Source organism: Amia ocellicauda, chromosome 17 (assembly GCF_036373705.1).
Source record: "Amia ocellicauda isolate fAmiCal2 chromosome 17, fAmiCal2.hap1, whole genome shotgun sequence".
NCBI lineage: Eukaryota > Metazoa > Chordata > Actinopteri > Amiiformes > Amiidae > Amia > Amia ocellicauda.
Genome location: NC_089866.1, coordinates 2,619,136 through 2,642,874, shown reverse-complemented (window position 1 = coordinate 2,642,874; position 23,739 = coordinate 2,619,136). Strand labels below are relative to the sequence as shown.

The 23,739-nt window shown below is 41.1% G+C and overlaps 1 protein-coding gene across 1 annotated transcript; it reads left to right on the top strand.

Annotated features, from left to right (window-relative positions):
• The first annotated feature begins 581 nt into the window (after positions 1-581).
• On the top strand, positions 582-11,775 carry LOC136712666 (somatostatin receptor type 5). Its single transcript, XM_066689368.1, has 3 exons — positions 582-1,019; positions 6,156-7,278; positions 9,474-11,775. The coding sequence occupies exons 2-3, from the start codon at positions 6,202-6,204 to the stop codon at positions 9,555-9,557; spliced, it is 1,161 nt and encodes a 386-aa protein (XP_066545465.1). The 5' UTR covers positions 582-1,019; positions 6,156-6,201; the 3' UTR covers positions 9,558-11,775.
• The last annotated feature ends 11,964 nt before the right edge of the window (positions 11,776-23,739 follow it).

Below are 23,739 nucleotides of genomic sequence, written 5' to 3'. Positions count from 1 at the left end.
AAATACTAATATACTCATGCTAATGCTTATAGCCTACATACTATCATGAACATGAACATACCTGATATTATGTATTCTGCAGCTACTAACCTACTTTATTTTACATACTATTACTGATGCATACTACTCCTAACTTAAATTATACTATTACTTCTATTACAAACTATCACTGCATACTACCATAAATGAATACACATCCAGCAATATATCATGCAATAAGTACTGCCAATGGAGACAAAGTATCTTCAGACACTTTAAATTCTATCTGAAGTTGTAATCCTACATAATAACATAATTTAGAACCAATTCTAAAACTAACTAAACAAAATATTGTTTGCTATTATTATTATTGTGGTTGGCTCATCCAGTGTCAGGTAATTGTGCAGCTGAAAATAAAACTGCACATCAAGACAAATATGTAAGTGAACTCAATTGTTTCCAGACTCTTGGCTAGTGTCTAGGTGGCCGCAGTGCTGGCTGTGCACCATTAGGAGCTGTGATAACCAAGGTATGGCAACAGCATGACGGGGGACGCACAGTGTCACGTCTCCACGGTGTTAAAAACCCGCGCAGTGGGCAGCTCTGCGCACAAGTAGTCTAACACCAGGAATACAGCAGAGGAGCCGGGCTCTTCACTGAAAACTTTCACTGACATGCATGAGAGAGAGGCATTGGATCGACATATCTACATTGCATTGTGAGGATAAAGTTAAATTAAAATATATGTGAATAGCAGATTCCAAGGCAGGCTGAGTGAAGGAGCAGTGAGGGGCGCCCTGGAGGAGCGCAGCGCATCGCCGGGGCTCAGGAAGCCTCTCCGCGGGGTTTGGTGCCGCTGCCACCGGATTGCGCGCACAGACTCTCCCCTTCCCCTCCTCACTGAATTGCCGGGGCTGATTGCTGACGAACCCGTAGGATGACAGTCGACCTCGGCGTGAAAGTGTCCGACGCATCTGCATGTACCAGAACGGAGACAATCATCCACTGAAAGCCATGGATAGGATCTGAAAACTAAAAAGGTATACTTCATTTTTTTACACTTTAAGGCTGCTTCTTATCAGTCTGGATTCTTGAACAAACACTTAATCACTTAAATGATAAGGTATGGAAGCACATTATACAGAACAGATTGCCCTTTGTGTATTTATACTGTTGTCATAATACTTTATGTATTGATTGTGCTTGCGGTTGTTCCCAGTTATCAATACATTTGATTCAGACTGTACTGCACAGAGTAGATAAAAGATATATTTTTCCCCACTACAGATGTCCGCTTTGAATACTACATTTGAGCCATTTCTCCACTAGATAAATCCAATGGCACAGATTCAGGTTTAGTTTATCCTTGTAAAGACCACTTTGAAAGTCCAGTTCTTTAAACATATTGCGCTGGTGCGCAAAGGTATATTAATTAATTTAATTGTATTTTATTTTACTAATTATTTTATGAATTGTTTTTTTTATTTATTTGTTGTCTGTTTATCAATCGTTAAAGCGCTGTGCTTGCTTGATTGATTGGTTGATTAATGGGAATGGAAGCGGGCAGGACCCTGATGGATAAAGACAGAGATGTAATATTATATTTATTATGATATAGTTGCAGTGTTTAATCAAGTGTGACAAGAGGCGTATCGGACACTGTCTTCCATGTCTAATTCTGGCTAATAACATCAGTAAACCTGTGGATTTACGCAAATACCTGTGCGCAAAACTGCGGCGCACAGTAGATTATTAACACTACATACTAATCCATAAGAACTGGTGACAAGCTTTAAAATTCGCCATTTCTTTTTCTGCAGTAAAATCTAATCGTTGCTATATTTGACTTGATTGCATACATTAGAGTAAATTGGACTAATTGGTTTAGCGCACAATCTGGGCACGTTGAAGTCATTGAGGGTTTACGCCTGGAGGTCGTGGGTGTGATTTGATTTTAATATCCAATTCTGGAAACTTTAAATCATATTTTCCTGCGCTTCTTCAAAGTTGCACACTCACCAGTGCTATTCTCGCAGTGAGTGGAAAGTGTTACCAAGACTGAGTCGGTTAAAAGCCAGGTCCCACGCACACCTGTCAATGCGAAGTTGATCCAATAAATAAACTGCATTTTTCTGTCTGACTGAAACGACTTGGCTAAAGCGCCGATGTTTCAGGGAGGTTTGAAAAGATAAGGTCAATACTTCTCAGCGACGCGTCTCCTGCCCTTTTACGCTTTTCATAAGAACAGTGGTTACTTTACAAACATGAAGGACAGCTGCCCACAGAGGATGTCTTATGAAAAACAATCACAGTGCCTTAATTTGTATAAGATGTCGTATGCATCACTTTCATTATTAACCGAGTGAATAATAAATTGCTCTTGTTGTCGGATGTCCTTTCTGGATTGACTGAGGTCACAAGTTTATAGAGTTAGTAAACTCATCATTATAAATTAGATGCATTTCCGTTGCGTTTTATTAAACAAGAAGGTCCAGAGGCTAAAAAAAATAAGTTGGGATACTGCCTTGTTGTGTATTGTGTGTAGACTAATCAAAACCGAAAGGGTGAATTGAAAAAAATATATTCCATTCAAACGGAATTAATGTTCGCAGTATTGACCAACTGATCTGCACCCTTTTCCCCAGCAGTCCTATCTGTCAGTGTGAACTGATGATGCTGATTACCTGTACCTTCTGTGTGACGTATTATGTTTAGCTAGATAACTGTCAATGCCTGGGTAGCAGGTCTACATTAACTGAGATCTTTACAGAGCATTATGAAAAGAATTTCACAAATTGAAAGGGCCAACGCAGTAAGGACTGAAACGCTAACCCTTTCAATCTCTAAAATGCTGAGCAACACCATGATATCCTTCATTGAATAGTTGAGCTGTGCTCCTAATTCGCAGTCACTGACCTCCCTGAGAACATCATATAACACACTCTAAAATTGTCCTATTATCTTTCCAGGTTTTTCCAGGAAAAAATAAAAAATAGTTCATTGGGAGAAGTCATATAAAATGTAGCCGCATCATAACAGCCATTCAGGACTAAAGTGTAATAAATGGGTGTAGGTGTACCAAATAGTTCTTGCTGAAACAATCCAAACTTACACAGCTGGAAGAAGGTCTTGCTTTTTTATATGTGGGGACCTAGAAGTTTGGTGTATTTCACACGTGTAAACAAGTGTTTAATCAAGCAGAGGGTTACAGAGTTATAGCGCCCTGGTGTTGTCATCTCCCTGAATCCACAGAGTGCACTGTCTCCTGTTTCAAGGATTGCATGTTTTCTGTTTCTATTTGTTTGGTGTTTAGAGTCACAATAAAAAAAACTGCAGATCATCACCTTGCTTGGTATTGTGGACAAGTGATTGTTGATGTAAAACTCACTATTTGTGCAACACAGCTCTCTGATGGACACTTGTTTACGTCCATCGCTTGTATCTTGTTATCTCGTCAGAAGGTCAAATCAGCATTTTAAATCAACATTTCATACCTAAAATTATGTCTAACAAGCATTTAGCAGAATCTCGCAAAACTAACTATGCAATAGAGGTCTGAGCAGGTATGCAGAGCTCACAATGAGAAGCCAATTAGTCTTGGGCACTATTTCCACCGTATTATTGTTTCAGTCATAGAAGGAATGATGTCATCAGTGCATAGAACTGAAAGACCTTGTTATCAGTGTCATGTTCAAAAAAGAGAAAAAATACCTCTTCTCACAGATCAGGTTATTCATGGTTCAAGAAATACAGAATTAATTATCCATGGAGGCCAGTGATGCACATGTTGATAACCCAGCTGTGACCTTTGCCATCTGCAGTTTCTGGAATTTGTCTAGAGAATGGTTGGCTGTTGTGCTCGGCAGGTTGGCTGTTTAGACTCGCGTTAAAGTCCTGCTGACAGGTTTGCTGTGGCAATAACAAGTCCTTGTTTGTCGTCCCAGTTCTGCGGGCTCTCATAGAGGCTGCAAAGACCTTTCGGGATGTTTCCCTTTGTTTGGGTAACACTGCCGAGCAGGGCTGCAGAACACATTTCTCTGAAGAGCGATCCTGATGTGCAGAATCCCTCCCTTTACACAACTGCTATCGAAGACTGTTTTGGGCTGACATTTCGTGACTGGAGATTTTTGTTATCAAAGGCCAAACAAACCCAGTCAGTGTGGTTACACAAATACCGTGTTGATGCTAGCAGAATTAACTGTCCGACACTTGTAAATTGGGTAAGTCACATGCTAATATTACTGAGTGTACAGAGGTAGCAAGATTGTGCCTTACACGGTCTGATATGTTCGTATAATTCAGTTTTAGGCAAATTTGATCTTGAAATTTGCTGCCAAGTGTAATAAATTGGATTTTAAGTGCATTTTTAGGTTCCTGCTTTCACATACATTCTAGTGGTTAACTGCCAGACCTCGGGAATTAAACCCTCCTCATAAAATTGTGATGAATGACGTGAACCGGTGCTCTGCAGTGTTACCCAAACAAAGGGAAAGATCTCAAACTGTCTCACAGCCTCTACGATGGTGTGAACGTTGGACCTAGTGTACTGTTCCCTCTCTAAAGGTCTCTCGTGTCTCACAGTGGACCACGAGATGGATGATCACTATATTTCCCTGGGTTCCCTTGGAACGATGGGCCTAAATTAGCTCATTAGGATACGGATGACTAGGCTATTTAAGACGCTTGAACAACTGGTTTGAATGACAGCTTAGACTGGTGTGGAGCTGGGCTGTTTAGACATGCTCCTGTGGAAGCCTTCCTGTGTGAGGGAAGGGAAAGACGCTTTTTTTCATGATTAATAATACACAGTGATCTTAGGAAAACGAGCCCAATGAAATAGCTGAGCTGCCTGAGTCTTCTGGGATGTGCGAAATAATAACACAACAGCGCAGAACATTCCACCTTATCACAGCTCCGTCAATCTGAGCGCTGGTGCCGTTTCCACAAAGCCATGTGAGAAAATACACTCTGAGCTAATTTTAAAAATGAACTGTTCATTTATTTATCAGGCCTCATTTCCATGTCTGTCCTACTTTCTCTCTGTGAAATATTACACACTTTAGCAAAGCAAAACACAGGAAAACTACTCAATCATTCATAAACAGACTGTCAGAGGCAACAGCTGCTATGTCCTTATTGCAGGCAGCTGTTGTATGTATTGTGACACCACACCCCCCAGAAACATCAGGGGGATGACTGACTCGGGAGGAAGCACCGTGTTTTGCGTGTGTAGAATGGGACCTGGAAGAATTGAGGTTTTGAGGAGCTAGGCTTTGTTTTGTTTAGTCATGGTTTGGTTTGGTTTGGACCCCAGCCTTGTAAATAATAAACACTTCCTTGTTCCATATTTCCCACCTTCATGTGCCTCGGTCCCTAGACCCCAGCTATTCACCAAACCCAGCCCCCTGGGGCCACAGTATATATATCGCACACATTGTTTAGATGACAAACACAGAACCAGTTATAGCAGTATTTGCAGTTTTCACTATTTGGAGTTCTATTTTTATTTGTTTTCTGATAAATATTTGTACACATGGTGCCCACAAACTGTACTATTAAACACACTCTTGGCTACAGAGAAGAGCAGCAGGTGGGGTATGCTATTTAAGTAATTACTATAAAGTTTATTTCTGTTAATTACGTCTGAACAGCCTAGTTGCTTTACAACTGTGACGACAGTTACTAAAACAGCTTATTTGTGGGCGACTTGCTGTTCCACACAGTCCTCAAAGCTATTAGATTAATATGAGATACTCCGATGAACAAAGAGGATTAATACAGGATTTGGGATAAGTAATGAACTTGCATGCACATGCAGTACAAGACTTTTCATTCTTGTCAGCAAAAAGGCTATTTACACAAAAAAGCGTACCATCTAATGGATGTCTCCAGCTTAATTAATACACAAAATTGGCTCAGGATCTGTACAAAAAATAAAATTGTCCGGTGTTTGTGATTTTCAACAGAGCAAAACCTGAAGCCTGATCGAGACACTGTGTTACAGCCACTGGAGGTACCTGCTGATGTGTTCGGTTTCACTTCCTTTTGATAAAGTTTGAATGAAAAACATTCAAGGACATAGAGCATCACTATGAATACGTTACGATAGTTGCATCATTGTACGAAACAGCACAAGCATTCATGAAAATAGTTTCTTCTCCTTCTTCTCTTTCCAGGTATTTTGTGGGGACTTCCTGTGACTCAGTCAAACCACACACCAGAATGGACCCACTTGGAAGCTCAGCCTGGGCAGACAGCCCTGTGGAGCTCAACCACACCTATGACACAAACAATACAAAGGCGACGCCTCTGGAGGGCATCAGTACAATCCTGATCCCTGTGATTTATATGACCGTGTTCATCGTCGGACTCAGCGGGAACACTCTGGCCATTTACGTGGTCCTGCGGTACACCAAGATGAAAACCGTTACCAACATCTACATCCTGAACTTGGCTGTGGCCGATGAACTGTTCATGCTGGGCCTCCCCTTCCTCACCACACAGAACGTGCTCTCCTACTGGCCGTTTGGGTCCTTCATGTGCCGGCTGGTCATGACGGTGGATGCTATCAACCAGTTCACCAGCATCTTCTGCCTGACCGTCATGAGCATAGACCGCTATCTGGCTGTGGTGCACCCCATCAAGTCCACAAAGTGGCGCAGGCCCAGGGTGGCAAAGTTCATCAACGTCACCGTGTGGTGTCTGTCTTTTCTAGTTGTGCTACCGGTGATCATTTTCTCTGATGTCCAGAAAGGACTGAACACCTGCAACATCAACTGGCCAGACCCCAACGCCGTGTGGTCCACGGCCTTTATCATTTACACCTCCGTCGTGGGCTTCTTCGGGCCCCTGCTGGTAATCTGCATGTGCTACTTGCTGATTGTGGTCAAGGTGAAATCTTCTGGTGTGCGGGCCGGATTCACCAAGAGGAGGAAGTCGGAGAAAAAGGTCACCAAAATGGTGGTCATCATCGTCGTGGTGTTTGTGTGCTGCTGGCTGCCATTTTACATCCTCAACATGGTCAACCTGGTGTTCATCGTGCCCGAGAACAACGTCATGGCTGGGATCTATTTTTTCGTGGTGATCATGTCCTACGCCAACAGCTGCGCCAACCCCATACTCTACGGCTTTCTCTCTGACAACTTCAAGCAGAGCTTCCGCAAAGTCCTGTGCATCCACAAGGGGAATGGGGTGGAGGACGGAGACCCGAGCCTCCCCAGGACAGAGAAGATAACCTATCAGGAATCCTTTCTCTCACAAAGGAACAATGAGTTCAACGGCCACATGCAGACAAGTCAGGTATGAAACTCTGTTGATATTGTAACTGAGAAACGTGTTGCAATTCTGCACCAGAAAACTGTAAAAGAAACAATTTATGGAAAAAAAAACATTAACCAGATACAAAGCATTTTTATTTTTCTGAACTAATTTGTGCAAGTTTGTGTTGGAAAACAAAACTGCCTAATTATGTCTAATAAGTATAACAGATCTTGTTGTTATTTGTCCCAAGTTTTCGGCAGTGTGCTTTTCCTAAAACCTGGATCAGAGAGCAGTGGAAACATCAGCATTACATAGATGCCATTAGATCTCTCTAAACATGATCTATAATAAGAATACATTTTGTGTTGGCATTGGGGAATTGCATGGTCTTGCTGAATATGGTTGTGATTTGATCAGGCAGCTTTCCAGAAAATAAAATAATACGTCTCTGATTTTGTTGAAAGGAAAGCTCTGGGAATTGCGAAAGAGATGACTGAAGAAGTAAAATATTGAGCAATTCCACAAACAGTTATGAAAAAACTGTTACGGTACCACATATTGTACTCTATCTCCTCCCCAAGAGAGCTTTTAAACCCTGGTTTTCAGATGACAGGCTTTTACCTTTTCAGAAAGCAAGCATGTAAAGACGACTCAAGCTTTTAGTCATGAACTCTTTGGCAGTTGATGCATTACTTTCTATTTTTTCTTTGTATCAAGAAGAGAAAATTAAACACTAGAGCAGCTGAGTTTGAAGCAGTTCTGTTCTGTTTCAGGTTGAACAAAATAACTGTTAATTGTGAAGCAACATAGTGTATGTGACCCTGCAAGAGCTTCTTGTATGTCCGTACAGTACATACAACACTTTTGTGATACACCGCTTGCTTTTTGTTTTGCTGGTGCGCATCAGACCAGCACCTGACAGAATTCCTAATTTCCTAATTGAAAATGAATAAATAGTAAATGTAAAACTTTGTATAAACAAATATTTAGGATACAATTCAATGTGATGCAAGTTGATCTTTCTTAGTTGGCTGCTGCACAGCACGTTAATTGCTGCTTTGAAAAACAAGTTTTATTTTACTGATGTTGTTCTGTAATTGATCTCAAAAGGTTCTGGGTCAATAATTTACTGATAAGTTGTTGACTACAGTGATCTGAGCTTCTAGCAAGCATCGCATTTTGTGAATATCAGTTAATACCGTGTGATACTATCAGCAGACAGTACTGGGCAAGGTTTAAATCAACAATAATCCATGAGTTTCAAAGGTAAATTAAATTAATTATGTGATCACTGTAACCAAAACTGCCTTTTCATGATACCAGGGGTAGCTGTTAATTGAGAGGTACATCTAGGTGCTTTTGCAGAATTGTATCAAAAGCATTTGCCTTATAGTTTTTACCTTATTTTCGTATAGATGTTGTGTATATTTGCTATGTTACGTTGTGGAGGTTAGCAATGACATGCACAGTTACACACAGTGTACAATGATGATGTTAGGGAAAGTCTTGGGTTCAGGTGAATGTATTTCCCTATTCAAAGGGAAGGACCAAGGTGCGATCTTGATCTGGACAGCAGGTTAAAGACAAAAACCCATGGACTAAAAATTCATTTGACTCTGGAGTTATCATTCTACTAACAGCATGCTTTTAGGAATGTGTTGTTCAGAGGCAGGACGTACCCAACGTTGACAGTAAATTCTACCTGATGCAGTGTATCAACATATTTAAAATATATGTGGCAGGTGTTTTCCTAACGTCCAGCCCATGCAAAACTGGAAAAAAACATGTTGTGTATTGCCATCCTGGCACGTCACTGGAGACAACCATCCACACTCCTTGTCTTTCCAAGAATCCCATATATGTTCATTACAAGGGCTGGATGTGGCTCCTGTGTGTTTTCCAAACTGTGTTTCAGTGCAATCCTGTCTTTGCAAGTAGTGTAGAGATAGCCAGAGATACAGAGCATTAACCCATTAACCCAGCTCCACTGTCATAAACATAGAGTACGTACCGTTCCTGGAGATATGGGTGTCCTCTCTCAATAGGTGTCTTATTTCCATGGTCCTGTCTCTGTACTGCACACCTGCTGTCAGCCTCGCTTGTGGGAGGCTTATGCATGTGAGGATTCACTGATATTTACTTATAATAATCTCTTGCCTTGAGCTTCTATTGTGAGGTCTATTCCCAGTGTTGTAATTCACTGGGTATTGAACGATTGTGTTGTTCCTTCCCAGGGCATCCATCTGGAGGAGTGCTGCAACACTAAAGGTGATACGCGGCCCCTGGCTCCCGCCGTGATGGGCCAGTCAACGCTGTAAAGACTTCACTCTCTCTTGTGCTTGACGTGCTGAAGAGACCCCTTCAGCCGCCCTCAACACACGTCCACCACTGACTCCTTTCATAGAGGTCGCCTTTTCGTCAGGCCTTGATGGTCTTTCCTCACCCTGCCATGGTGACCTCTGATCCTCTGCTGGAGATGGCAGTTCAGGTGAAGGTGGCGTTGGCCAAACAGGAAGGCGTGGACGCGGGCAGCTGTGACCAGACTCTTTTTGTGCAGCCCTGCCCGGTGAGAACGCAGTCCCTCGACCATTGAATGCTATTGATGAAACCAGCTAAAGTCTGGGATGAACTAATAAAATGTAAAATTTGGAAGTTGGAAAAAAAATATGCTTTGGGGGAAAAAAAATAAACGTTTATTTTATGGTTCACTTATTCTTGTTGCAAAATGTGTGAATTACCAACACACTATAATTTTATAGCTCAATAGCAATTTTCAGAAAACACTGGGTGTGCATTAATCAGGACTCTCAGATGAGTCATAATTTTAATTTTAGAAGCACCAACGGGAGACTATTTTTGAATCCTTTTTACAAGTCGAAGGTGCCATATTTAATCAGTCTTTTTATTAACTAGAAGTTAAGTCTGTCTCCTATACTGTCCATGTAAAAAATTGGGAAAGGTAATTGTGTAAAATAACTATATTTATATGAGGAGTTATCACACTTATCACCCAATAGAATTTGGTGTTATTCACTAACACATAAAATATAGCTAATCTGAAACTATTCTTACTGCATATCTTTCAGATCCTAATAAGATCATATTAATCAAATAGGATAAGACATGGACTCCCAGCTCAAAATCATCTACTTGTAATGCTGTAATTATGGAGATGAAGTCTCTATTCTCTTTAATCCACTGTGCTTGCAAGGCAGAGTTTAAGGAAGACAATCTTCCCAGAGTCATTGTTAGCCTGGGGTTTTGATTTTATTGTTCTAATTGAACTATTAATTAGTTTGGATAATCAAACTATTTAAATGGACTCTTCAAATGGATGACAACTCTGCCCAGCCCTTCAGTGGGCGGGGTTTAAAAGTGTGCGTTGACCCCCTAGCTTGGTTGCAGAGCTCCAATCACCGAGGCCTTGCAAAACACAACTTGTTAACTGTGGCAGTGTTTTGACACATTCAGATTCCCACCTGCTTTCTGTGTATCCTTAATTGGCCACCACTTAAGAGCTAATATCAGACAACGACAAGTGAGCAAAATCAAAGTTGAGGAAAGATGATTTGATATATATTTATCTTGGGCAACAATCTAAATCACACAGAGCTTTTCTGAAACTATGGGAAGAGCACTGAACACAGCTATAAAAGACATAAGACAAGGGAACAGCCCAGTCTGCAGCTCTGTAGCAAAGTTTCAGGGCACCATACCGAGGTTGTGAACCCTGGTTTGGTCTCATTATCATTTATTCCCGAAATACTTTGTTGCACGTAATTATAATGCGAGACAGACGGGAGCCACATCCTGTGAGGTCATGAGAACGTACCGCAGTGGGCAGAGTTTGACATTTAATCGTAAATGTTAATGTTTATTTACTTCCAAAAACAGAATATGTGAGCAATGACTTCCTATCGCAAGCCACTATTGACCATGATCCGAAGGGAGCAGCACAATGCGCATCAACTTTGTTTTCCATCAAACTGTCTGTGAAATTATTAACATCAGTTAATGAAATGCTGTTGTGTGTTTTTCCTTACTTTCTGGGAAAAATATGAAGTTGGCAAAAGTTTGACCTGGCTACAATTTTTGTTTATGCTTGTTTTGTTGTGCTGCTTTGCTCGTTATTGCATTGGTAAAGACTGCAGTTGTTTGTAAGGTCTGTTAATGTGTTGCAGCATGAGTGCTATTACAGACTGCTTTGGCTCGCTTACTGTCTGTTGTGGCTGCATTGACAGTGCTTATGTGAGGTTAATACAATGAAAATACAGCCAATAATAGTAATCACGTCAAAAACCGGGGTAGGTCAGTTTCCATGTGATCAGCAACATTTCCACCCTTTATGTGTCAAATGAAAACCACGTGGTGTGTCTTGAGTTGTGCAGCATCGAGCTCGGATATGATCAATTAATCTGTACTGTACATGCTATGAACATTGTGAACAATCACACTGAAAATAAATCCCCTGTATATTGTCCTTTGGTCAAATGTTATGTATGTTCCAGTTCCAATAAAACTGTGTTAGAAAAAAAATGTTAATGTAGTCTTGTTTTCCTCTACTTCACCACTCTCTTTAACTTTGGGGAGTTGTATTTGTCTTTCATAAATATGTTTGTTGTTTCAGTATGTGTACAAAGAAGGCAGTAGACAACAGGCGTGGGTGGTTTGAAGAAGCGTCTCATATAGAAGTTAACACCAGAGACATCCCAGAGACATTCCAGCTACCCCCAGTCCTTCAATAGCAGACCTACACAGCCACTCTTGTTCATCATTTAGGCTTTGTCTTTTTCACAGTGACAATAATTGTATTCGGTGCAAACCAACTGCCAGTGAGATATTTTCTGCCTCGCAGCTGATGCTGTGATTATCTTTTCCCTGTTGCTTTCTCCTCATTAACTTTTGATATGCAGTGAGGTATCGCCGCACATTATCACCAAGGTCTTGCCAGCATCAAACAAATTACCATCGTCACGCAGATAGAGGTTCACGGCTCGTAGGGCTTTAATGTCTGCAGCGTTCCAACAGCTGGAGAGGTGTCCACCAACAGGTACTGATCAAGAATTTATTGTGCCTGAAAATAAAACCAGTATGTAGCTGAGAGGGGAACCTCCTGCTCCCATCTTCTCACACCGGCAGGCACTGGCACTTATCAGCTACCCAGAATGCAGTGCAGTGGTGCTCTGAAGCCTCCTAGACAATGCAAAGACAACGTGGGGTTGCTCATATCAACATATCCTTATTCCCACAGGTTAAACCCAACCATCTCTGCAGCACAGATAATTCCCTCACCCCCCTGCAAAGCCCCATGCTTTCAGCTGGGTTCTCCCCTGCAGCATTCCAGACGGGGGTGGTTTAATAGCTTAACCTAGCATACATTGACTGAAATAACCATTCACTTTGTTTGTCCCACCATTGATGTAGGAGAGGACAAGGAACACATCTACTCCACCAGATGAACTTCAGCAACCTCAGTTTTCAGTGTCACTTTCCCATCTCGGGTTTCAGTGTAACCTGAGTAAGACATGTTGTCTTCTGTTTGGCTTCCATGTTGATGCTTTGATTAGACTTGTGACACAGTTTGCTGTGTCAAAAATGTTTATGCAGTGGATAAATTGCTCCCAAGGCTTTTCCCTACCGTTGCAGGCTGTCTGAGTGATGGATGGATTGCTCCGGCATCACAGGGACCAAGAAGTGACAATGCCATAAGAGCCCCCAGAGTCAGAGACGAGCGCTGACACAGAAAAGGTTTTCTAAAAGCAGTCATGCAGGGAAATTACTATATATATATATACAATTCTTGCTGTTAACATTTTTAACAGGAAAACAAGGAAAACCTTGATCATGTTTATATACTTCAGGAAAAATATAAAACTCGATTTGGAAGCTGTTTTAATTCAAACTTCACTATCCACCTGTAGTATTCATTACTGTGGTGCTTAATTACACAAAATTAAAACACACAGGGACTGAACAGGCACTGTACGAATGTGGGGGGTGCTACAGCAGCGTCCGTTGCCTTGTTCTGCGTCGGTGGCATTGTGTGAAGATTGATAAGGGATTGTCTGGGTCAGATGTAGGAGAGCTGTCAACCACAGCTAAAAGAGAGACACAAATTACCTCCATTCGCTGCTGGAGGTTTCTCCACACTGCCCCACCCCTGTCCTTTATTTACAGCAGCCAAGCTGCACCATTCAGCAACAGCTAATTTCGAGGTGGAAACCGTCCCTGCCCCTTCGGGGGTCGTTATCCAACAAGTCCGCTGAGGCCCAGTGCCGCGCCCTGTTCTCTGCAATCAGCCACACCTATCCTTCCTGCCATGTACATGTGATTCTCCTAGGATCAGGGAACAGGGACAAACACTTCCCCCCTCAGCCCGTTCATTCCCCCCTTGAGAGCAGCCCAAGCTGGAACAAAAAAAAAACATCTGTAGTAACCAAATAGTGCTGTAGCAGAGCGCGGGAACTTTCACAATGTGTACGTGCAGTAACAAATGCTGTCTCGATTGCCAAGATAACATCATACCCTCGGTAACTATGCCTTGGGGTACATGGGAGATGAGACGCAGAAAGGCAAATAACAGCAAACCTGCAAACAAACAATTATTGGGGATTTAGAAAGATCTTCACTGTGTGGGTGGCAGCGTCTTCAGCTATGCTTAGTGATGAATGTGTTAGTCTTTTTTACTATGTTTCTACGGTAATTTACTCTTTCGTTTCAGCGACGTGTTATTGCAAAACTAGAAACAGAAGCTTGAAAACCAAACAGTAGCTAGCTGTATATTAAACTCAAGAGGTACTGTAATCGAGTCTTCCTCCCTGCATAGCTGTATCACCGGGAGTGGAGGTAATTTATTGCCCCTGAAGGAAGGTAATCCATTGTTTTTCTGCCACAGACTACAATTAAGACAATAAATCAGTTGCTATTATTATCCTTTATGATCTAAATGAGAAAATACAATACAGGCGTACACTCAAGTCATAACTTGTGAAGTTCAAACCCATACTTTTCCTTTTTCTCTGTCCTGCAACAGATACACAGGTTGCTTTGCCGTTTCAGAAAAAGAAACAACCACAACCAGGCTTCCAGGTACACGGCACCATCCCAGTAGGTCCTTGTGATCGAGGCTTGTCTGTCAGCTTTATAGCTATTAAATGTCAAAGTCACTGCTAAAGTGATTCAGTGAAATACCACCATTTGTGGATCACATGAGCTGGAAAAGGCCTGCCAATAAGGGGCTGTTTTTCACTCCTGGAATTATTAACCTGTGAAAGCTGTAAAAGGGTCAGGAGGCTGTTTGCTTTGCTTTATGTCTTGCTGCCCCTGAGGGTGGCCCTAATGGCTGATTCAAAAAGCAGCACGAGTACAAAGATTGCAATTATGTGGGCATTCACAGAGCTATGCGAAAACGAAAAGGCAGGCCTTCAAAGGACAGAGAGCTGTTGGTTTTAGATTAACTCGTGTCTGACCCTTATGTTTAAACAGACCGTTAGGTGAAGGTGTACTGGGGGAAGTCCAGCCCAGGTGCCTCAGAGAGACGCCGCTGCAAGACACTTGGGTTTCAAAGATTATGTTTTCACTCTAGACCATTGATAGGTAATAAGAATGTGAGCTCAGTGTCTCTCTCTCTCTCTCTCTCTATCTGTGTAGGTATCTACCAGCTCGTCTTTCTGCTGTGTACGCATGTGAACAGCTGGGTTTCTGAAATGACTGACTGATGGACACTCCACAGATTAATTGCCTATTGGTTGTGATGGCGTCACCGACTCCAAAAGAGCGAATTGTTTTTGAAATGAAGGAAAGAACAGCTTGATGTCATGTCTGATGATGTAGTTACAGCACCGAGGAGCTCGAGGTTGGTACATCAGGACACCTGGGGCTCCTAACAGACAGCCAGGGAATAGATCAATAAACACTAAACAACTTCCTACAGCTGGCAGAGTTTTGCAGTATGAGCAAAAATCACACTTGATGTACAGTTGTTCCAAAGGAAATAGAATTAGCTGTGGATTTAATATATAAATAAATAAAATGACAATCTAGCCCAGTTACGCAATGCCACAGAGAGCCAATCCACTCTGTCTGTGTTCTCTATATATTGTGGATACATTCACTTCTTTACTCGTAAGTTGTCTGTACATCAACAAACTCACAAAGACAGTGTCAGGAGCTGGGTTAGAAATGCTCGGTCACGGTCTGCCAACTAAATATAAACTGATATGGCAAAGATACAGACTTCTTTAGGACAGATATTTATTAAAACAAATGGCTGGGATCAATGTATGAACCTCAAGGCATGTGGATGTGACAGGTCAATTGTAGAGGCTCTCAGCTCTGTAGGATGGGAAAGATGTTGACATAGAGCATTTCCCCACCATTATCACATCACTTTGTGTTATATGATCTGTAATATATTATATATAGTGAGGCTGGGAGTGTTTGCTTTCCCTAATTGTCTGCAGTCAAACTGAAGCTCACAGACCTACCAAATCTCATGACAGCTCTATATTATACACCTAGAACTGCATTAGTCCTGATCAGACTGTACTTACAACAGGCAGGAAAGGAAAGGCTTCTGGGTAATCACTGTAATTTGACCCTAATATAGAAATTAACATAATCCACCCAATAGATGATCAGTTGACCATCATTGTTAGAAAGGATGTGGAATTCAAGTCAAGGTACAAACTAGACACCTGCATTCATTTTAATTTCATCTTCAATAACAGATGAGATGTCAGCAGAGAGAGTCCAACCAAAGTGAGCCCCTTCACATTACTTTTGTCCAGTCATATCTTTTAAGTGGTGCCTCACTATACTTTCTAGTATAGATTTAATGACAGACCCAGGAAAGTTGATAAATGACCAACCTTGGTTTTCCCAGACACATTGAAAAGTCAGTTCAAGAACCAAAAGCAAAACAGGAAAAAACATGTAAGTTTCTTGTGCTGATTCTAAACTTTTCAGTTCAGAGAGGCTGAAACTCTGCATTGACACGGACAGTTTTCAACAACAAAAGCACTGGAGGCTCCCAAAACAACACAACCTTTTATTTTAAACCCCATAAAGATGGACTAACAAACTAACAAAAGCTAAAAGGCTTGAAAACTAACAAATGAACAAACCCCAACTACTACACATCTTAAAAAATAACGCAATGCAGAGGGGTTGGCTCTCTCCCAATCCCACAGCTGGGCTGGAGGTGTGGGAACGAGGGTAGTTCATAAATTGGTGGTTTGCCTGTCCAGTGAGAGAGCAGGGTTTCACTCCATTCTCATGCCAGCCACTCAGCCAATCGAGGAAATAACGGCACCCCAGTGAAGGCAACATCTTGCGAAAATTAAGTTAATATTAACCTAAACTTTCTCGAGAAAGACATTTGTTTTTAATTAATTCACGGCCTTTGTGTGTTTATTGTAACACACAGCTCCAGCCTCTGTCCTCCCAGAGGTGGGGGGTCTGTAAGTACACATTCTCTACATGTCTCCTTTGTGGGTAGTGTTGCAGCAGTAAGTCAGGTTGATTAACGACTTCCAGTTTCTGAAAATGTTCTGAGTATCAAAATGAAATATATTAGTCATGTAATATTTGGAACTGAAAATAAAACAAACAATGTTACTTCAGTGATAAAACATTCACACAATTATAGTAGATCATAAATCATTTAAAATGTAATGTTGGGAACTGGTATCTGAATAAAATGTTTTAAGATCAGCAGCAAACCCAGCAAATACCAATCTACCAATAAATGCCAATAAAGTACTGCCCAGATGAGGAATGCAATAAAACTTGAGTTTGTACACATCATGGGGCAGCTGGTTTTTACAACAAGAAATATATTTAATTTTATATCTATCCAGTTTGTCCAAAAACAACTAATAAATATTATAAGTGATGGGAGAGCAGTCTCTATTGGTTTCTAACAAGCTATAAACGGCAGATAACTATTCCTTCAGGGGTTTCTTGGCCTGTCCTGGTTGAATTGAAACTATTCCTCTGTGGCAAACTGCAAAAGAGTTCAGCCAGATGGTGGAAATGTGGAAATTGTTAAAGTGTAGTGGATAAATCTGTATCCCTGGCAATAAGAAATCCTAAAACAATTCAAATTAATAATCATACTATTTAAGATTCCTTTTGCACATCACCTGTGCTCTTTTTCAGTCTGAGATTGAGCACATTGCCGTGATGATTGGACCAGTATGGCCTCACTTCTGTTCTGAAGGTGCCTGCGATAACAAAGGTTAGTCTGCCACTTGACACAGTAATCAGTGCCTCCAACTTATCGTTGTCAGATATTGATTGATAAAGTGCTGCGTATGTGGGAGGGCATGTGACATGTACTCCATCTGCAGTCTGAGACAGCGGGAGGCAAGGTTCGTGGTCAGACACTTAAACGGGTTATTGACTACAGTTCCCAGGGTGGAGAGCTTCGCAGGGACTGACAGTGTCATTAGTCTGCGGCTATTCTGTGCTGCTGACGTGATGGCACTTCTGTGAATCTTGGACAACATGTGACAACAAATGACAACAACAGAGCTGTCGTTTTACTGCAGTCCCACAATCAGGCTCAAAGTTAAATCCTTGCAGTTTACAAGAGGATACAGGGTAAAACCTATGCTTTTAAATGCTAAGATAGTTCAATGTAAAAGCAAACAATTCATAATAATAATTTTTTTAAAAATTTTTTTACAAATTGACATGCAAGGTTCTGAATCATGTCAGTAAACAACATAGATAGCAGGTCTGAGCACTGGTGTGAATAAGCCCACAAAAACTATATCAGGAAGGCAACAGACTCGGGCGGCCATGGTTGTTTACTGCTGACACGATTCTCAGGTCAGCGTTTTCTTTCTCCGGCGAGCTCCACTCTGCACATCATGCTTGTAATTTCAGATAACAAACACTGGAACAAACATGGCTCTGAATGCCTGTCAGTGGGTAGGAATGCTGACACCATTGACCCTCCCCTGTCAGAGAGTTGATGAGTTTTGGAAGGACAAGGTTTGGTTGGACTTGGAGTACTATCTCCTGGTAAGAATTGAAAACTGGAAAGAAATCATTCCAGGGTTAGGTGTGAGTCCTCAAAAAGCTTAGGCTTTTGTGATGGGTGCTTCTTTTCTCCTGAGTTAACTGAATCAGGTGAAGCTGAAAATTTGGGAACATTTAAAAATAGATTGGATAGGATCCCCTGTTAATGGACACCAAACAAGCACGATGGGGCGAATGGCCTCCTCTCATTTCATTTGAAAACTTTCTTATATTCTTAGGTGTGATTTGTATGGGTTGAGCTTGACATTTTGATGTTGGCTGGGGTTGGGGTTCTGGCTGCTGTTAAGACTTAAAGTGAAGCAGGTCAACTATTGCTGTACGACAATGCTTTATAGTAAAAAGTGTCTCCTTTCTGCACTGCAGCTCAGAATATATCTGTATACACTGAAGGTTTATGTATTGACTGACATGCTATATGTTAAATACAATCATTGTATGGAATAAATTATGTATTATTTAAGAAGCATTGAAATTCACATACAGTACAGTTTATATTCTTCCACTCCCTTCGCAGATTGATTTCAGATCCTGGGATAGCACAACATGATGTATAACAGATCCCAACTTCACTAACCATCTGTAGGAGCCTGATAGCGTGTCTGTAGTTGTCACAGCAGATGACAGAGTCTAGCTGGGCGATTAGCCCTGATAAATTGCTGCTCTCCAGCTCTGGGCTCATGTGGACACCTCCTGAGGAGATGTGAGACTAATTGATCATGTCGAACTGGGAATCCTTAAATCCATACTTCACTTTGGAGGTGTCTTGCCATTTTAAATGAGTTACAAAATAACAATAAAAAGGTATGTGCAGCAGCCCACACTTTTCTTTGTACACGTCTGGCAGGATAAATCTCAAGTACCTGGTTGCTAGTTTTATAACCTCATTAGTTTGTGACGGCTTAAAGAAGACAACAGAGCGGGCTAAAACATAAGCTTCTCATTTTTGACAAGCCCCTGGAACCTGGAATTCCTTTCTGCTGAACGGAATCCAATTATTAGCTAGTCTGCTGAATTTACAGGATGGCGTGGAGTAATTGACAGCTCATAGTACAGGAATAGAATAGAGACAGCTTTAAGACTGATCTCGATCAGGGCCGTTTTGTATTTATATAATTGTATGTGAGTAATAAGCGTATGCATACATATGACTTAATTTTCCACAGAGCTCTGAAGGAGGGAGGATTGAGTCGCTGTCTATTTGTTGTGTTAAATTGAAGATGAAAATCGATGTTGTCAGTATTCTAAATCCTCGATCAGGGCAAATTGGCATTCAGCAGATGCACCACATTTTCATTTTCTACAATATTGAAAAGACAAGATGATACTTTGGAGCTGGACACCAGATATTAGACATCAGAGTACAATTTATCTTATTCAGGGAAGTTTTATTTTTCTTGTTCTCATGCAATTAGAGAACTTGCCTTTGTAACTTTTGTTTGAGCAGAGGAAAGTCAATACTGTCCTTGAGATGAGATTTCCAGTATCCATGACTAGTTATGTGGAAAATAGAGGATGATAAAGGCATAGACACAATTCTTTGTGGTAATGCGATGGCTGATAGCTTGTCGTAATGAGGCAGAAGAAAGGATTATTTGTATTGAGACCCTTTGGTAATTTTGTGTTCATACATATCATTAATAATGAATTATGTCCTGCAGTGGATTGTGGTTGATTCACAAAGACAGTGAATTTTCAAATGCTGAGGAGAATAGTTTAAGATGTGATCCAAATAACCCCAGCTGTCCGTACACTATATTGCCACACATATTGATGTCATACACTCACAGACTTTGCCCACTTTGGTACTGTGCCCCCTACTGTAACATATCTGCCATCACATTATAAACTAGTACTAAGGTCAGGTCCAGGGTAGGATGAGTCTGAGAGTTGAGTGTACATTGACTCTGGAGTCGATCCAGGACCAGACTAATGTGTATCGCACGCCACCATGATGTCTAATGCACTGTCCTGCTGAGACTGACTGAGGCTGTTTGTCTATTCAAAGACATGCGATGCTATTGGGAAAAGCATAAGAGACTTCGCATTTCCTGCAGCAATTGCTGGCTTGGAACTTGGACTTCAAGTTCCGTTTCCCTCTGTCTTTGTCCTAAACTAATGGGTTTAATCCACCCTTTCATGGAGTGGAGAGTAATGCTTCATGAAAGTGTTGCTCCTCGCCTCCAAAATGGTCCATTCCTCTCCTGTTTGAGCTGCCTCACCGTGTCCCTCCTCTCCCCTGCTCGTCTCTGTGTATCCAGATGCCCTCCACGCTGCCACGAACTGCCCGGTGACCTCACAATATTTTTCTTGCACCAAAGAAGAAACTATAACTCTCACAGACTTCTTAGTAATTCCTTGAAGGGACTAAAACGATTTGCTTTAAAAATATGCTCCACAGGAAACTGGCATATCCTAATATATACAATGAAATGAATGAGTGTTACGTGACTAATTAATTTTCATTATGCATTGCCTTTATCATGTGTGGGTGGCCGAGAACCTCTCCAGAAACTGCAGCTCCAGCATAGGTAGCAGCCTGATGTGATTTGTGAGTGGGTTCTTTTCTTTACATTTGAACTATTATTTGAACTATTAATTATTTAACCAATATTTTGAACTCTTCTTTAAGATGTAAAAAAAATCCTCCTTGTCAATTAATTTTATTCTCCGTTCTTTTCTTTTTAATGTCAAAAAACAAGGCATGTCAGTTATTCTTCCCTTCTTGCTTTATTTAGCCTTCTGCAGCAGATAAGACACAGGATTTGCAAGGAAGACTTCCCTTTTGTGGATCAAAACATCTCTGTGTTTTCATTGTTTGTGTGTGTGGCAAAGAAACCCTTTAAATAACAATACTGAAAACCCTAATTTGAGGGTTAGTTGGTACTAAATGCTAGCTTTATTATAAAAGTTTAATCTTTGTTATTTCATCTCCTGTGAATGATGTTAATTACAACATCTCTTCTGTCTCAGACCTCCTTTATTTGTTCCTTTTATGAATCTGCTGATTTTCTCCTCCCTCTTTGTCTTATTATTTCTTGATCATTAATTTCCTCTTTTATAGCATTGCTTTTCTCTTTTAGACTAGCTTTTGGACGGATTTTAACCTGTTAGACGACTCACTTTCTCATTACGGGAGCTTTCACTGTTAACATTTGTGTTCCTTTGGTTCAGTCCACAGTGTGTCCAAAATAACCCTTCACATCTTGTTTACTAGACTAGTGTATGGGTAACATATAACGATCCAAGGTCACAGATAGTGTACAATGGAAGGAAAAACCTTAGTTTGAGTCTTCACTGAGATCTTCATCAGCTTCCCAATTCACAGTCGTGATACAAAATAATAAGAGAACGACACCATCTGTCAGGGTATAATCGAGATTGAACATGGCGATGGTGATTAGAAACGCTTTGACCTTTTGAATATCAAGTTTGTGTCTTGCTCTGGGCACATTCTGTCACGTGTGACCGGAGGTGTTGATGAGGGCCGGGCACAATGTTCCTTCTGCGAGTGAGGGCAAAATCGAGAAATCAATGATGGTTTGATTAGACCGGGTAATTCGCCCTCTGATCACAGATAGGCTGGTCTACCTGAATCCAGATCATTCCCGTTCTCTGTTGTGCTTTGGGGGGGTCAAGATAATGAAGTAGGGGTAACAATGACTGTTTGTGAAGGAAACAGATGGGCTCAGTTGCCCAAGGTAGTGTGTGAAGATGTGGAAAAAAGCACTCCTAGATTCATTAACATTGATGACGGAGCTTGGTCATAAACTCAAACAGGAACAATTGTGATTGATAGAAATTAGTCATGCAATATTCTCATTTAATCTTCATTACATTATGGATCAGTCAATGTTATTGATTATTTCCACCCTGATGGAGTTAAATGGGCACTTTCACGTGTTCTGCATTTTCAAATTACATCTCGTTTCCAAAACCGGGAGGAAATACCAGGCCCCGTTTTTCTGAGTTTAAAATGTATAAACCCGGGGTCCCTGGGGCACCCGGGCTTGATGACAAATTATTTCATAGGCATATAAATAGGAAAAATAAGCAATATGGAAACAAAAATAAGCAACTAAAAACACTAAGCTCACTCTAAACTTTTCTGATGGTGCTTCTCTCTCTCTTTCTCTCAAATGCCATTATACACGCTTTCAGCGCAGCGTGCGCCACGGCACCTGGCAGGCGCAGCCTCACCCTGTCACACACTGCTGGACACATGAAATGTATTAGTTGACTGAACTCCAGAAATCTTAGTTTTTTCCCATTATTGTATTCATTAAACTAGATACCATATCAACAAGGTAATACTAAATAAGTAAAATAATAAACACCTTTGTATAAACTGAAGCGACCTTGTAGAGCCCCCAGCTGTTTGCAATGCCTTGTTTGCATACTTTTTGCATTTGGCTGATTGGCCGTGTACTTAAAAGAACTAGAACCAAACCGAGCTTGGATCGCAATATTGTTCTTGAACTCCTCGTATTTTGCAACAGTGATCAATTATATTGTAGGTTTTGCCGACAGATTACTGAATGAACATTCCCGCTTCAATCTTCTCACCGAATGATAAAATACATGAAAGTATACAAGAGTTTGCTGTTGCGCTGTGCACGCCAGTATGATTTTCTTTTTCCTTGTCGTTTTATACCTATGCAAAAGAGAAATCGTCCAGGTTGCCCTGGTTTTTGGTCCCCGGGCTGGAAACAGTAGTTACAACTGCAACCTTAGTTATTTTTATTATTGTTGTCCCTCAATTGCCTCAATTGAACCCCCTTGTGTCCCAAAGCAAGTCCTCAATGCCAAGCGTGACTGAAATAAACCACAATTTGGAGATTGGAGAGGTAGAGCTAAATTCTGAGACTCTGCAGGAGCTGTTATTTTGAGGTTGATTGAAGAATATTTTCCTTGACGTTCATCGGATGAAGTGTTTATAATTGATCACTTGGGTTACTAGTTATTGAAATGGGCAAGGATTGTGCTGCCTGTTGTGGGCTGAATTTCAATGCACCTTGTGGGTATTTTGGGGGTGTTTTCTTGTATTGTATTAGCTAGCTTTGTTTAGTTATTTTTGTCTTGAAGCAGCTGCTGAAAATCTTCTACAATGTCTCTTTGTAGGTAGGGTTGAGAAGAAGAGCGGCCCCCTGCTGCTCGAAAGCTTTGGCATGCAAATCCAAACACCTTCTGTCACTTACTGTCTTTCCAAGAGCTACTAATTCTGGAACAGATAAATTGCAAATGAACGTTCTGAGAAATCAATTTGTAGATAATGACCACGATACCCATTTAAGAAATGTGGGGTGCATTAAGAGGAATACCAGATTTAACTGCTTTCAAATACTACATTTGGCACAGGAGTACCAGATACCATTTCAGCTCCTTTGGTTACTATCGGGATGGTTACTTAGTTTGCATGGCTGCAGTTTTTGTTTTTGTTTTTATCTGATTCGC